Raw genomic sequence first — 16,679 nt, forward strand, 5'->3', positions numbered from 1 at the left:
CAAAAGATGCATAATAATGGCTATTTTAGAGCATGGTAAATGTTCAGTATTACTGTTTCCTCTCAAATATCATAACAACAACGAAAATTTGCAAATCTGAAACAACTTTTTTCAATTTTGTCAATTTACCCAAACGTGAAAATGCCCCTTTAATGTGAAATTTAGTTTGTATTTAAACAATGAAATCAGAAAGAAAATAAATGAATATTTAATTTGTTTAGTTGACATTGATGTTGCATTTAAAATAAAATCATTTTTAATATAAATTATCACTCATCTGACCATCGTGCATAAAGCATTTTGCTCGTATTGTCGTTATACTGATATCAAACAATTTATATAAAAAAAAGAAAGCAAAGGGTGGGGTGGGACAAGCAGGATGGATGTGTTCATGGTCTAAAATGGTTTAAAACTAAATAATAGTTTTACGGCAATAATTGCAAGCAAAGGTATGTTTAATAATGTATTCATAACTATTGAATGATTTAAAGTAACATTACTACTCAAAATCAACGAAAATTTCGTACAATATTTCGTAAAACGAAGCTAAACAATTAAAAATCAGGAAATTTCAACGCCAGATGTGGTCTGGAAAAATAGATGTTTGTGGATACAAAATGCTCGTTGTTATTATGGTTTTAACATGGTACCATTTTAGTTTTCGTGTTTCGTATCAATTGATATATTCGCAGGAAATTAACATGGGATTTATTGTGGTCACAAATTAATAAAAACGAGCATTTTGTATCTACAAAAATCTATGTAATCATACATCTAGCGTTGAAATTGTGGCTTTTGCTTTAAGGAACACTGATTGTTTAGGTGTTTACTTTATTTTACAAAATACTTAACACAAGTTTCGTTGATTTTGAGCGTTATAGAGACTTTAATTAGGAATTTACCGATGAAATAAGCTTCGTACTAATGCTTTGTGGTAATGTCAAACATAATGCAAACATCTTATCTCGGAAAACAGAAGCCGTATGACGCAGTCCTATTCTTGTGGTTCTTAAAGTGTTCATGTCCGCCTGCGTCTAGAGTAAATGATATTATTTATTAAATTAAAACAGCAAATGGAACTGCGGGTTTCAATTACCCTTGTCACTCTTTTAGTTAGTTCCTTTTTCGACAAATAGATTAATCAGTTGCAAAAAATGCCATGTCGATTTAACTTCAATTACTTAATCATGTCGGCATGTCTGATCATTTGTTAGATTTAAGATTTGTAGCACTGAGTTTGGTTTGTTAACCTGAGTTTTTCCGACATAACTCATTGGTTTCCATTAAAATATGTCATGTTTCATTTCACAAAGATTGTGCTAAATTAACGTTATTTTAAGCGAAACTGTTTAATGAAGAATTAGTGATTGTTTGTAAATTAAAATAAGTTGTAGGCCCTGTGTTTTATTATTCTTTTAATATGTATCGCACCATTTAAGTTTGTGACAAATTAAATCGATACATTTTAACTAGATCAATGCACATTAGCTAGACTGGAGCAAAACAGTTTCTTCACCATAATTTACGTTAAATTGCATTTAAACCTGATTTATTCAGTAAGAATTATGTTCTATCTAGGTGAGTAAATGCAGCCAAAAAACTGCGATGTGATAAAAAAAAATCAACAACGAAAACATATGATATTGAAGATTGTAACTATTAACAATGGCAATCGATTCTATCATGCTGCGATTGACTATCATGTTCTATACAGACAGTGTGTCCGTTCTTTTTTTATTATTTAATACCCATTTTGTAAGAACACGAGGCGATTTGTTGTTTTATTCAGGATGATTCGACGATAATAAATAAACTAGCTGTTTAAAGGAGTCTGTAAACAGTTGAAGAAGAGTATGATCTGTTAAACAAACCACTTATACAAATTAAAGACAAATCATTTACCCGTATACTGATTACAGGAGACTTTATTGTTCCAAGATGTTATTGTGAGATGACAATACCAAGAAATATAGTAAGTGCAAACGTTATAGAATGCATAACATACTGCTGTTGTGAACAGATTTAGAATCCCTCTAGATTCCGTATTGGACTGGAACTTACTGATACTTACAAGTAATACAAACAATCTATAAAACGGTATGATACTTACAAGTAATACAAACAATGTATAAAACGTTAATTACAAGGACCCTTACAAGGACCCTTTGAGGCATAGTGATTATATCGTCATGACAAATTAAATTATTATAAAGCTTACTGTGGGTAATTAAACGAATGACTGACTATGGATTGAACAGAAATCATTAAGAATAAAGACACTAATGAAATGACCGAACTTAATAGTGAAATGAAAAATTATAAACAAAAAATAAGAGCAGTGTCAGCAAAACAATGCACAACTAAGAGACGAAACAAGAAAGAAATGTACACAAAACATCGAGCATGGGACAGGTACATGAAGCACAATTTCGGAGAAATTATACACTATGTACAAGAGTAAGCAACACGTGAAAGCAAACATGTCAAAGGAGCGCAAAACATTTAAAAATGAAAAAGCTGAGACGCAAACATCTTACTTCACGAACTGCTGGGCATATATAAACTATGTAAGGAAGACACATTGTGGAATATCAGAGCTTTATAATTTTTGTGTTGGGGAAATATTTAGCAAATAATTACATGAAAAGCGGAGGTTCTAGCAAAGATATTTGCTAGTGTTTTTACCAAAGAAAAGGATGAAAAACATGAGAATGTCAACATATATGTGTTTGTATCAGATATAAAAACTATACGCTAATTTATTCGGTTATATGTTGCCATTGGCCCTATATGTTGCCATTTGCAACACTTTATTTTCTGAAAACTGTTTTCCAAATTATTCATATGCTTATATGTACTAGCCGTATGTAACTCTATAGAGTCATATTTTGTCTCTAAAATATTTATCCATATCACCAATCTATTTTAATTAACAGAATATTTAAATATATTTACTTGAGGTCTTTTTTAACATAATATGTTCTTAAAACAATTTTGGGCAGGCAATTTTCCTGAATTTTTAAACCTCATCCATGTATACTTAAGCTCCTTTTTATGAAGATTAAAGAAAATAATTGTTTTGTATTAATAGTAACAGTACATAATTGTGTGGGCTTCAACACCTATAGCTTATACCCAAATACCCACCACTGAATTAAAAGTTTGTACGCACACACGTATCTTCGTCGAATTGGTCCATGGTTTCGACACGTCTACTGTATACTTGACTTAATTTTCGTAAAAGCCTTTGAATTAACTTTTCATTGCTAAACTGTTTTACTCATAGATGCTCAATAAACTAATACAAACTCTGATACAGATTTAAAACAAAAATCAACATGTTTTATGCGTTTTCTCTTGTTTCGACTCGGACATGTATTTCAACCACGGGGATCTTTTTATAATTTTTTATTACACGGTATTTTTTAATAGTATTTTCTTATTTCGGGTAATTTTGATGAAGCAATTAACCAAGTCTGTGATAATGACAATACGTCTGTTACGAACTTATGCTAGTTGAGCAGTTACATTTTAAATTAACTCTTCATTATATATATATATATATATATATATATATATATATATATATATATATATATATATATATATATATATATATATATATATATATATATATTTATTTATATGAATATATAAATATATATGTATAAATGTATATATATCAAATATAATCAATTTACTAAAGTATACCAGACATGACTTAATCCTTTCCAATTCTTACATATGTTTTGCAAGAATCCCTAATGTGTATCATCTGTATTGTGCTAAATTCAAAAATTAACATACCCAAACACATATATTTGAAGACTTAGATCATTGCAAGTGAATATGTAATGTTTCAAATAAGAAGGGACTAAGATTGAACATTGTATGTACACGTTAAATAAAACAGCGTTAACATGTTACTTTTGAAACAACATACATGCATCGTGTAACACTGTCTGTTTAAATATTTTCTGGAATAATATATTAATATTCGGTTCTTATACTAGTCATCAATATATATACATCACACAATTTGACGAAACATACATTTACGGTATAGTGCAAAGTAAAGTTCCTTCCTGTGCTCCATTGGAATAAACACGAAATGAATGACGCATTTATGAAGTGTTAGACACTTCAGAAAATTCGCGCAATGTTTTCATTAACAAATGGTAAAGACTTCTTACACATATCCATTACATCTGTAGTGAAAAAAAAAATCTGAAATACTCATGGCTTCACGGTCGTCCTTGCGTATGAATCCGTGCAATTGTAGTTGCAAAAATCATCCGAGCAACAGGACTGGCAGAATTCATTTCCACCCGTAAATCCGCACTTGAAAACATTTAGACAATCTATATGCCAATCAAATCTTATAAATAAAATAGAATCATTACTAAATAATTTATTTAACACAATATTGTTTACAGTTTTCTAAACGTGTAATGTTGTACACTAAACACATTAAATACCCGTGTATATTTTGTATCATTTCATATATGAAATATAATTATATCTTAATAGATTAACAGATGCCTTATTCCAAATACGGTGGCAAAGCATTTTGTAAAGCTATAATATATTGATATTTTTAAGTATAGATGGTTATATCAATACAACAATCTGTCATAAAAATAAACAATTCACCTGGGTGTTCTGGGTGATACACTTGCCGTCATAACCAGTAAATGGACTTCCATACGTGGTACATTTCTGAAAGGGATGGAGCACATTTACATATAACTTTTGTTTTATTCGTAAATCATAATTTAAAAACACTTCAAACCTTAATATGTTGTACTGTATAAAAGTAACAAGGTACATGAAACTTCCACCTTTCAAGATTTATGCACGTGTTTTTCCGAGTATATTGACCTGTGGTAATTATGATAAAGTGAGTGTATTTGCAAACATTTATACCAGTTACTAGTTAATACCTGATTATGAGCACACACTGTCACCTGCGTACAGAAAGACATGTCTGCCATGTCGTCGCAATCGAAACATATAGGTCCCCTTTGATGTCTAGATGGGTATCCTATCGTGCAAAGGACGAAAACGAAATTTAAAAATATCACTACCACCTGTAAATACTTAAATAGACAAGATCTTAATTTGATACGGTCCGTTTTATCAACGATCTCGTTCTACGCCGGCTTACAGCGTTTAAAAGTTATAGTCTAGATGTTGAACTCTACTTGTTGTGTTAACCTGGATTTATAGTACGCATAAAATGTTTTGTTGTATTATTGTTCCCCAACATCTCTAGAACCAAATCCATTGGCACCATTGAGCATTTTGCTAGAAATAACAAACGGCCGCCAACATTGGCTGTCAAAAGTACAAAATTTCCTATATCTATTATATTTTTGGAATACTCATCTGTTTTCACTTGAATTGTTCGTTTAGGTTAATATCAACATCCTGGAGACACTTGATAATTAAAAATGTTATTGCTGCTAAAAACAAACAATAGCTGCCAAGATGGCGGCCAAGATGGTGACCGAAATGACAAAAGCGTGGTACTTCAATAACAATTTATTTGTAAACCTACTTTTGCGAGCACACTCATAAACAATTATACCACATTTATTTGCATCATTTTCATTTGCGCATACAATAATTATATCAACTGTAATTACTCATGGTGATACATTTTATAATCAAAAACTGTAAATACAATACAATTTCATCGAAACAAATAATTTGTGGGTAATTTATATTACTTGTTTATCTTTCGGGATGTAATTACTGCTTAAAACATTTTAATACAAAATGAATAATTGTCATTTTAAATGTTTAAAGTATCTCCCTTTGTTTCGAATCCGCCATTATACAGTCAGCCTTATATATAAAATGAATAATTGACATTTAAACTGTTTAAAGGAAAATGATGAGATATACATAATTAACATTATAAACTCCCTTTGTTTCGAATCCGCCATTATACAGTCAGCCTTAAATATAAAATGAATAACTTATATATATTTATGGTTGGTGTAATTTGCTTGTAAATATGTTAAATGAGAAAACAAACAAAGGTCAATATCATGAACTATTCTGCAAATATTATTGTGTAACCAAAAATTTAAATTTGCTTAATTGTGTGACCCTCGCACGAAAGGAAAAAAATGACAATATATGTCAACGGTTAACTAAATGATTGCATATAAATTAATTTAAATTTTAATTGTAAGAAAGGTGCCGATTAATTTTTCTTCAAAAACGTCACAGTCTTCGGATGTTCTAGAAGCGGGTACAATATATCATTTACCTACTGTTAAGCTGCCAGTCTAAGAACAGTTAAAAATAAAATTAAATGTATTTGTTGATTTCCTTTCAGATAAAAGAAGTTGTGTTCATAAAGATAGCTTACTGAGCAACATAATTGAGCTACACACCAGACTAACCCCAGTGCCCCTGATGAATCGGTAACTTAAATAGCCAACTGTATTTTAAAAGACATTTTCAATTATGGACAATCATTGAAGGAACTCCAAGATTCTGGACACAGTCGTTTGTTAAACTTCATTAAATCCAGAAATCTTTGGAAAGATGGTGTCCATATCAAACTTGAGAAAATACTTGATGACAATGATGACAAAGTTACTGTCAAATGTCACAAAGGTTGCGCACCAATGTATACATCAAAATACCATATAACTCGCCATTTAAACTGGATTGATTGTGAGCATCAAATATCCCATATTGATGAAACGCAATTTGAATTTTTTTTAAACGCATTGTTTATATTGTGGTGAAAACTGCTCGAGCCGAACGAGAAGCACAATGGGGCCTGCATCTCTCAGCAGTTGAATCTATGATGCCATATTTCTTTGCTGCCGGGCATATTAATTACGCAAGATATGGTTTGCATTACTTAAGGTCTATGGAAAATCTGTCTGCACATGTCCGAGAAAGATTTCTTGCTGGTGAGCATGTGATGCACCATCATGCAGGGCTATGTAATCGTATATGGTCGGATATGTTTATCGAGACCACATGTTTGCGCTATGGACATTGACCTGAAGGAATAATAGGCAAAACACTTAAAGAATCCGATTTCAAGCGTTGGGCACTGAGTCTCAATATCTTTCGCCAGCTTATCCAAGACATAAAATGCATGAAGAACATTAAAGAAGAATCTGCACATGTCATACCACATGCATAAGAGTCATCCGCTCGAGTGAAAGCCGATAGTGCTGGTCGGGAGAATATTCAAAAGGAGTTGGATACATGTATAGATCCAATGAATCCTGCAGAACACAGCACTGGTGCCTTAAACATTGTATCAGGAAGAATTGGTCATTAATGTGTTAACATTGATGATGCTGTAGCAATTGGGATGCAACAAATGATTGCCTTGAAAACACATGGCCTGAAGGTTTTCATAGCAAAAAATTGACCAACAAGGTTGTAGCAATGGCTATCAACAAAAAGGGGGTGACATGTGAAGCAGGAACAATCTCTGACACGGATTTGATATATGGAAGAGTAATTGCTTTAATGTCATCAATATCAGTCGACTTGAAAGATGTACTCAGCCACGAACTTTCAACGGTACCGAACTCAATGTTTGATATCAATGGATACATGAAGATAGCTACATCAAAAGCAACATTGAAGAGGAAACTACAAGTAACTCAGTCAGCTAGACTTTCATCAACGCCAGACACAATTGTAATAAATAGTTGTGGAGTTCTTAGGTGCATACATTGGCCTGCAAATGGTACAGTGCAGGCATTTGTGTATAGATTGTGGCGAATTGTATTACAAAATTTGAGTTCTTGTGATGTGTATCTGATATATAAGCGATACCATCCATACAGCATGAAGAGTGGAACAAGAATCGGAAGAGCTAGTAGTTGCAAGAAAGTTTGTCATAACCTCAACACCTCTCCCAGCCCAGCATATTATATTGACAAATTTCGAAAATAAGGTTTTCATTTGATAGAAATAATATGAGAAGACTTCAGATGTAGGGAGAATGAAACTGAAGAAGTGCAACATAAACTTATTATCACAGGTTCATCGGATATTCCAGTAGGCATTCATAGAAACTAACTCATGGACCGAGTGGATTTGCGAACCACTCATGAGGAAGCCGATGTAATTATTACTCGACAAGTTGAGCAGGCTATAGAAGGGGGAGCTGTCTGTATCAAGGTCATATGCGACGATACTAATGTGTTTGTATTACAACTACATGTTTATTTGACGATGAACCTTACATGTACAGTCTTATTGGAAAGCACAAATACAGACAGAACGATTGTGGACATTGATGTTACAACACAGACAAACACGGCAAATTCTAAGTTTATTGGATGCCCATGCGTTGTCCGTCTGTGACACAGTTGCTTGGCTAACTGGGATAGGAAAAATTAAGGTCATCAAACAGTAAGGGAAAGGATTAGGCCTTGATCATCCTGGTGCCAAGGATGCAAGTTTTGATCTTGTTTTTTTCAGAAGCAACATAATTATTGCAGTGTTCTATTGACGGGAAGCTAAATCTAGTATGTCAGATGCCAGGTATGCAGTTTTGCTTTCCAAAATAGGAAAGAACATTTTTTTTATTAAATATGCCAAAACTCCAAGCATTGCCACCAACAACTGAGTCTTTCTTAGAAAATGTTGAAAGGGCTCATCTTCGAACATGTATTTTGAAAGCCACCTTAGAACAAATTCCCCCAACTTTCCATGTGACTGATTTTGGTTGGAAAAAAGGTAGTGGGCAAGTTTCTTTTACCCTCCCTAATTGCCAATGATAAATCGCTAGCCCCAGCAAGTGAGTTGATACTAGTATCGTGTGGTTGTTCATCTGATCAACCTTGTGGAACAGCAAGGTGTGTATTATGGGGCACACCTGCCATGCACACTGTTTTGCAGCTGTTTTAAACAGATTAGCAAGGAGGCAGATAACAATAGTGGCAGTGAAGCGGAGGAGTGTGACAGTAATGATGAAGCATAAATAACATAACTCAACAAGAAGGAGTAAGTTACTCTTTATCAAGAAATAACTGGTTGTTCTTCTGTAATCCCTATACTGTGGGATTTCTTAAGAACCGTATGATTAAGCCAGTTCTAATGAGTACTTGCACCATATGGTTTTGATCAAAATTTAATTAGTTTATAATATATATGGGGCTTTGTTTTATACGGATAAACTGCTATTTTGACCTCCAAGTTTGATTTTCAAATGTATTCAAATCAGAATTTCTTCATTTTGGTAGCAATCTTTGCGGCCATCTGGGATTTTTCAAAATGCTCAACAATGCCAGAGTGTCATCGGATGGATTCCAAGAGTGCGTTTCACTAACATAGCGTATATATACGCAACTTTAGGTTTACGCACAGAATTTACGCCGAACGTAAATTAATGCCTACGCCGTTTTACTAAAATGTGCGCAAAATTTACACTGCGTGTAAATGTTGTTTAGCCTGTCAGGTGCGCGCGGACGCGTAAGAAAGTAATCGTCTGCAACAGTATCTACTGTAAAGCGAGATTATACGATTTTTTACATGTGTTAAATTGTAATATATTGATGAATTATGTTACAATAACACAAAATAGGCAAAAAAAATATACATTGAAGACGAATTTCATAAACTGCAGCAAAGACAAATTAGCGCCCCGAGCCGATTGTATTTCGTACTTATTTTCCTATAATAAGATCTCAATATTTATTTCTCCGAATTTTTTTTTCTGGTGGAAATCAATTTAAAACTAGCTGCATATCCACATTTAAGCAATATAATAAGCGATACAAAAAGGCATTCTAAAAAACCTCGCGTTTACTTAAATAAATTACCTCCCTTAACATAACGGAATATCAAAAATACGTATATAGACAAAACCTGTACCTTGCAAAGCGTGATAATAAACCGCGTGCCCATGCCACTCGTTTTCCAATGACGTACTAAATAAAACTCAAACTATCTACACACATCTCGACTAACTAAAACCCCGGTAAATAGGTAATCAGGATAAATATACATGTAGGAAATTAGGGAAAAAAACAGTCAAAGACTAATATAACCTGTATCTTGTCTAATTACAACCCAGAAAGGTCCAGCTCAAATGACGCCGTGAAGGGGCGTGAGACCTGTAAATAAAATCTGAACAACACACACACACATTATAACCCAGAACAACACTATCAAATGTCTGGAATAGATTTTTGTGAGAATTACGATATCACATTGTGATCATCAGGCTACAGTATAGTCCTCACAAAATCGAAACCAGATATATACATATTAGCTGAAATAAATTCAAATGAGAATTTAGAATCTCAGTACAACATCAACAACACACAATGCTAAAACGACGGAAGGGTACGCTTTCCCTAATACGCAGGTTACTCAGCCTCTTTACGATGGGAGGTTACGCCAATTGTTCTGATTTACGCGAAGTACATATCTGGCGTAAATTTACGACATAATTTACGCACTGCGTTAATTTACGCTGTTTAGTGAAACGCGTTTACGGACATTATTTGCGTACGCAGCTTAGTGAAACGCACTCTAAATCAGGACATATTGCAGAACACATTTAGGCAAAAACTTTGTATGCGTACTATAAATCCACGTGTTTTATCGAAATTTCGTACATGAGTATTAGATTGCCCGATAAAGCATGGATTCACTGCATAATAGTTCATCATATCATCACTTCTTTGGTGTGTCCTTTGTTTATCAATATTAAAATAAAAACAAGAGCACCGCATAACGGGTGCCACGCTCGGCTGCGGGTGCATTTTTGAAGAAATAAAGCTTGTCAGAATTATTTTTATTAGAGGTCACAGTGACCTTGACCTTTGACCTAGTGACCCAAATATGGGTGGGCGTTTAGAACTCATCAAGGTGCAGCTACATATGAAGTTTCGAAGTTGTAGGTGGAAGCACTTTGATTTGAGAGTCAATGTTCAAAACCTTGGTAAAATGTTAAGGTTTTAGCGCGGACACGTCGATGAACACGACACGACACGACGAGCTGGCTTTGACAATACCTCGGGATTTCTCCAAAAACAACCGAGCTAAAAATCACAGTTGTTTATTTTTTTAGTGGCGTGATCGAGAGACGGACAAAGGACGTGTGTATCCAACGAATGATAACGTTCCCATGATAGGATGGGGGGGGGGTGTAATCGCCTCTCAGACACAACACTAATTTACCTGCAAGACCACATCCTCCGTCATTACAATAGTCCTTGTCGCAGCAGTGTGTGCAGTTATAAGAGGTTGAATTAATGCATTCCTGCAACGAAAAAACTATTGACAGGTCGTTACATGTGAAAGAACGCTTGAAAACGCAAATGTCCCGTTTAAAATGTCAATGATGAATGAAAGCGTAACTAGTAAAGCATATTGACTTTTAATATGTGGACAAACAATCTTAGAAAATCAGATTGACGGAACAAAGTTTTTAACTGTCGATTCAAGTGTGCAACGCTGTATCTCAACAATTTACATATACAAATACATTATGTGAGGCATACATACAACCTTTTTATCGTTGTTAATGTAATATTTATTGAAGGCTTTTTAAATCTGCTACACATTTACATAATTCTAATACGGAAAGGATGCTTGAAAACAAACCGCTTTGCGTCGACAACCAACGCTGAAACTGTGCGCGTTTGACGTTGAACTCAATTCTACGTAACACACCTAAAAAGAAAATGTGTCTACATACAAATATATGTAAAATAATTAAAGTATCGGTTCGTAACGAAAAATTTCGAACCAATTATACGTTTATTCACAATTTTAAACTGTATATTATTCTATTACTAACGACACTTTTTGAATAGTTTCATTTTTTAAATACTATTTGTTAACTAAACATGTTAATACGGTAATATGGTTGGATTCCAGAATATGCTCTGTATTCACATACCTCATCTGAATTACAAGTTGTAACACGATTACAAGTGACATTCGTCCCAAGTCCTGAGCATGAAAAACACTTTCTTTCGTTTCCTGTCAAAAAAGCAATTACATGTTATTGCAGCCATTATCCCCATTTAGCACTATATTTGAGTATGTTTTTCCCTATACCTTGCGCAACATGGAACTATATATACAAGTAGAATGACCTTATTTTATTAAGATATACATGTTCACATGTACGAGTAAAAAAATCAATTACACAACAAAAACTACGTATTTATTAATACCATTCGAACAATGGAGTCCCGAATAACCACGTGGACATTCACACCTGAAGCCTCCCGCCTCGTCGTGACATATCCCATTGTTACGACACGGATTACTTGAACACTCATCAATATCTAAAACAAAACATTTAAGTCATGTCCTTTTTTGCTTCGTTCCAATACTCATCATTGCAACCAAAATACGCATACTTATATTTATAGATTACACAACACATGAGTGTGTAGAGGGCATACACTATGTGATAAAGTTAAGGTAACAATGCTACTGTGACAAGTATCTCCTTGGGAAAAAACACACGAGAAGATTAATTCGTGTATTGAGTCGTTACAAATCCCGCCATTTGAACAGTGGTTGGTGAGGCATTTATCATTATCACATTTCAATAAATACAAAACATAACCTATCAAAACGTGTTATAAACATAGACTGTAAGCGGTTCTAACTGAACAATGTGCTTTACGCTTTTTAGGGGGGGGGGTGTATTTACTGCAAGTTATCTCAGTGAATTAGGAAGTGACGTCACTTCAGGTACAGAATAATGCGTTCGCTATTATCGAATAAATTAATGCATTTACATACTGGTTTGTAAATAAATTATCTAATAGTATACAAACTTGCCTTTTTGACATAGACTTCCTTCAAACCCGAGAGGGCAAGTACACATAAACGAGGTTGCGTTCTGTGTGCATGTAGCACCGTTATGACAAGGATGTGAATCACACGCGCCTTGACCTAAAATAGATTTAAATTTCATAGGTAATAAATTATATGAATACAATACCATAGAGCCTGTATGAACTATGTGTATATATTTATGTTTTCGATACAATATCTTGTAGGATTAAACTAACCCTTAACTATCTTGTGTGGTTGATACACACACCATTTAAACATTCTTTCTAAAAAATGTTCAAATGTCATAACAATATGTCATTAGTGCTAATCTTATGTGTATATGTAAACGAATAACGTATAGTACTGTGCATATGTTGCATTAATTGGAGAGTTTGAATTGCGAATGTATACAGTATACCTTTTTCGCAGAATTTTCCCGAATAACCAGGTGGACAAACACACAAAAACAATGACAAATGTGCAAAACAGGTCCCTCTCATGCACGGGCTGTCGTAACACGGATCTAAAACTATTAAATACGTACACATTATTATCAAAATATCAAAGTCACTTATGTAAAAAATGTTTCAATGAAATAATGCCACTGCCCGTGTTTCATGATATGCTTATACGATAATTTGAATATACTAGCATATTGGTCAAATGCATGCATTCATTGTTACCTCAATAAGTCAGATGATTTCAAACACGTTTTATCTGAGTGTTCTTAATGGTTAATATTAATGAAATGCTATGATATTTATTATCAAGGGTACTTCGGTAATTACCATGTTAGTTGTAAATCAGTTCTAATAGTACGGTTTGATGACAATTACCATTCTGACAGTGTTCCCCGTCAAATCCGTCCAAGCACATACACGTGTAATGATTTAAACCGTCCACGCATTGACCGCCATGCTGACACGGCTGGGATACACACTCGTCTATCTCTGTGCAATAAAATGATCGGACACAGTAGCTTATGTGCACTGGGTCAAAACAAAAATCTACTTACTCCTTGTCTTTATGTCAACTAAAAGCGAATATTAAAACAAACAAAAAATTCACTATTTTGTCTGCAATTATTTGGGTTTCAAACATGCATTCGGTATACAACAATGCATTTTTTTGCCTGAAATCCCATGTTTGAAAAAAAAACGGTTGAAAGAGAAAATATTGATATCAAAAATGATTCGCAATATGAAACATAGTTGACCTGCTTAAATAAAACACGCCTACTAAGACCAACCATCCACACAAACATTATCTAAACCTGAATTTCGTGATGATGGAACACATAGCGTATTGTACACGTAGACTAAATATACAGATCAAGGCCGTCTAGGCTGACCGTATTGTATCGTAATGGATTTTATAAAAGTAATCACAACAGATCGGTTCATAGCATTTCCCGACAGAATGAAATAAAAAATAATGCTATACTGCACAAAAACAATAACAGCTATGTAAGACAACGTTTACGCATTTTGTCCCTAGATACGTTTTTTTATAAATAAATAAAATTGTCTCACCTGTGTCACATAGTTTACCAGTGTATCCGTGCACACAGTGACACACAAAGTTATCTACGTCATCTTCACAAGTCCCGCCGTTTTTACACGGCTGGGATCTACACTCATCCGCGTCTAAATAAGCCATACATAAACAATCCGTTAACAACAATTTCGCGGCATATTATAGCTCTCGAACAATAACGCCGACTGATATTGAGCTTTCACTGCGAAATACACATGTTCTGTGACTCAACTACTTGAAACAAAATATTTACTATCACAATATAAAACAAGTGCTATTTGCAAACACAAGCGCACGCTTACTTCAAAACCATAAACATCATACATTTGAGAATCACTGTATATACGAATGAATATCATACCTATCTGACAATTAAGACCTTCGAATCCCGATGGGCAGAGACAGAAATACTCATCCAGATGAACGTAGCATACACCTCGAATACATGGGTTACCATAACAACCGGTGCCTTAAACAGAAAATGCACCGAACTATTAAAATAAATGTGTTCGACCAATATTTATTAAAATTTTATCCAGTACTTGAAGTATGTACGATGCATCTTACCGTGCATTCCATGGGGACTGGTTGTAAATGAGGTATTAGGTACTGACATACGGGTAACTGTTGTTGTTTGGTACGAAACTGTTGTCAAGGAGACGCAATGGCCTACAGACAGCGCGATGTCGTCCAAGGCAATGTCGCCTTCATAACCATCACCAGCATTTCCTTCGAAGGTTATCTGCGCAATATTTATCAATACAAATTAAATTAAATACATTTAATTTCTATCTACGAGTAAGTATATGTTATCATGTTATTGCGTTCAAACACTTGTGTGTTAAATCGATGAAGTAGAAAAGTACCATAAAAGGGTCAGAAGCGTTGATTTCGATCTTTGCATTTAACCACGAAGGCCCCTGATCTCTCGATTGTGACCATAACACTTTCCATGGAAGAGTAACAGTATTTCCAGAAATGTAAACGTTGAGCTCTCCGATTGTTGGACCAAACATGTTGTACCAAAATGAAAGGCAATACGTCTCGCCGTCTGGGGTAATTAGAGGACTGTGTAGCCAGGCTGACTGATTAGACTGTCTTGGAGCACTCGTTTCGATAAATGCGTAGGTGCCTAAACCATGGTGTAAATTACTAATGTATACGTTCTAATCACCAATATTCAAGAGAAGAAATGCTTCCAGGAGCTATTTGACTGAGTTCAATTAATTATAAGAGTGCATTCAATGTAATAGTGATCATGATGCAACTTCTAAAACAGTGTGGTTAGTTGACCTAGATACATTAAAATTTGCCAACACATTTATTGTCCATAAAGGATTTAGTAAAAAAAATGTTGCGATTATATTTAAAGTGGTAACCAAAGCGCTTGGTTGCAAAATGAAAACGATACTCTGAAAAACATGGATAATATAAACGAGAAGCTGAGGGAAAGATATATTTCATCATGTATGTTGTCAATTATATAAACATGGAATAATTTTAATTTTTCAATGTATTATTTATTGTTAAATAAATTGAAACAAACAGAACAAGGAAATTTTTCGAATCAATAACATTTAGAATATTACCACTAGAGTTCCCAAGCGTGTGGTCAACATTTGGACCTGTTCCGTCAGACGGTGTTGGCCCACGATAAAGTATCCAATCAAAATTATCCCCCGTTTGGGCATTCATCCACCCGCAAAACGAGTTGTTATCGAAGTCGCAATCGATGTCTTAAATCATTAATAATAATTATTAACATAATAATAATAATAATAATAATAATAATAATAATAATAATAATAATAATAATAATAATGATAATAACAATAACATTGATAATAGTTGGTGTTGTTTTTGTTGTTATTGACGTAGAACATCTGGTGTTGCTGTGGTTGTTGTTGGAGAAGAAGATACAGTAATACTAAGAGTATTAGTTGTTGTAGTTTTAGTGGTATAGCAGTAGCAGAAGCAGCAGTAGTAATAGTACCAGAAGTAATGTTGATAAATGTGCAAGTTGAAAAAGTTTAAATTAGTACTTGCAGAAGAAGTAGTATTAAATGTTAAAAGTATCACCATTTGCATTTCAATATAATAAATAAATTAAAACATTGGGGAATAATTCAACGTATTACTGTACATATTAAAAATGATTGGTCTTGAATGAATTAAGGATATACCTATTTGACAGTGGTTGCCGAAATACCCATTTGCACATTGACATTGGTATTTGTTAATGTCTTTACAGGTTCCTCCGTTTGAACACGGGTTTGACCTGCACTCATCTATATCTTAAAGTGATGAATAGTGTATTAATTAATATACAACATTAACAT

General features: G+C 33.9%; 1 protein-coding gene across 2 annotated transcripts in view; it reads right to left on the reverse strand.

The window, feature by feature from the left end:
- Positions 1 to 1,909: 1,909 nt before the first annotated feature.
- LOC127873322 (fibropellin-1-like) overlaps positions 1,910 to 16,679 on the reverse strand; it is a 31,723-nt gene continuing 16,953 nt past the window's right edge. Inside the window, exons 29-44 of one of the 2 annotated variants that reach the window (XM_052417136.1) lie at positions 16,524 to 16,634; positions 15,930 to 16,076; positions 15,207 to 15,472; positions 14,908 to 15,082; positions 14,702 to 14,809; positions 14,337 to 14,450; positions 13,641 to 13,754; positions 13,223 to 13,333; positions 12,808 to 12,921; positions 12,189 to 12,302; positions 11,909 to 11,991; positions 11,611 to 11,679; positions 11,185 to 11,266; positions 4,944 to 5,044; positions 4,654 to 4,719; positions 1,910 to 4,341 (exon numbers count right to left, since the gene is read on the reverse strand). In XM_052417136.1, coding sequence (XP_052273096.1) covers positions 4,237 to 4,341; positions 4,654 to 4,719; positions 4,944 to 5,044; positions 11,185 to 11,266; positions 11,611 to 11,679; positions 11,909 to 11,991; positions 12,189 to 12,302; positions 12,808 to 12,921; positions 13,223 to 13,333; positions 13,641 to 13,754; positions 14,337 to 14,450; positions 14,702 to 14,809; positions 14,908 to 15,082; positions 15,207 to 15,472; positions 15,930 to 16,076; positions 16,524 to 16,634 — 1,880 coding nt within the window. In that variant the 3' untranslated portion in view covers positions 1,910 to 4,236. The remainder of the gene's footprint in view (positions 4,342 to 4,653; positions 4,720 to 4,943; positions 5,045 to 11,184; positions 11,267 to 11,610; positions 11,680 to 11,908; positions 11,992 to 12,188; positions 12,303 to 12,807; positions 12,922 to 13,222; positions 13,334 to 13,640; positions 13,755 to 14,336; positions 14,451 to 14,701; positions 14,810 to 14,907; positions 15,083 to 15,206; positions 15,473 to 15,929; positions 16,077 to 16,523; positions 16,635 to 16,679) is intronic. The other variant, XM_052417137.1, reaches the window with a different exon arrangement.

The sequence above is a fragment of the Dreissena polymorpha genome, chromosome 3 (assembly GCF_020536995.1).
Source record: "Dreissena polymorpha isolate Duluth1 chromosome 3, UMN_Dpol_1.0, whole genome shotgun sequence".
Classification (NCBI taxonomy): domain Eukaryota; kingdom Metazoa; phylum Mollusca; class Bivalvia; order Myida; family Dreissenidae; genus Dreissena; species Dreissena polymorpha.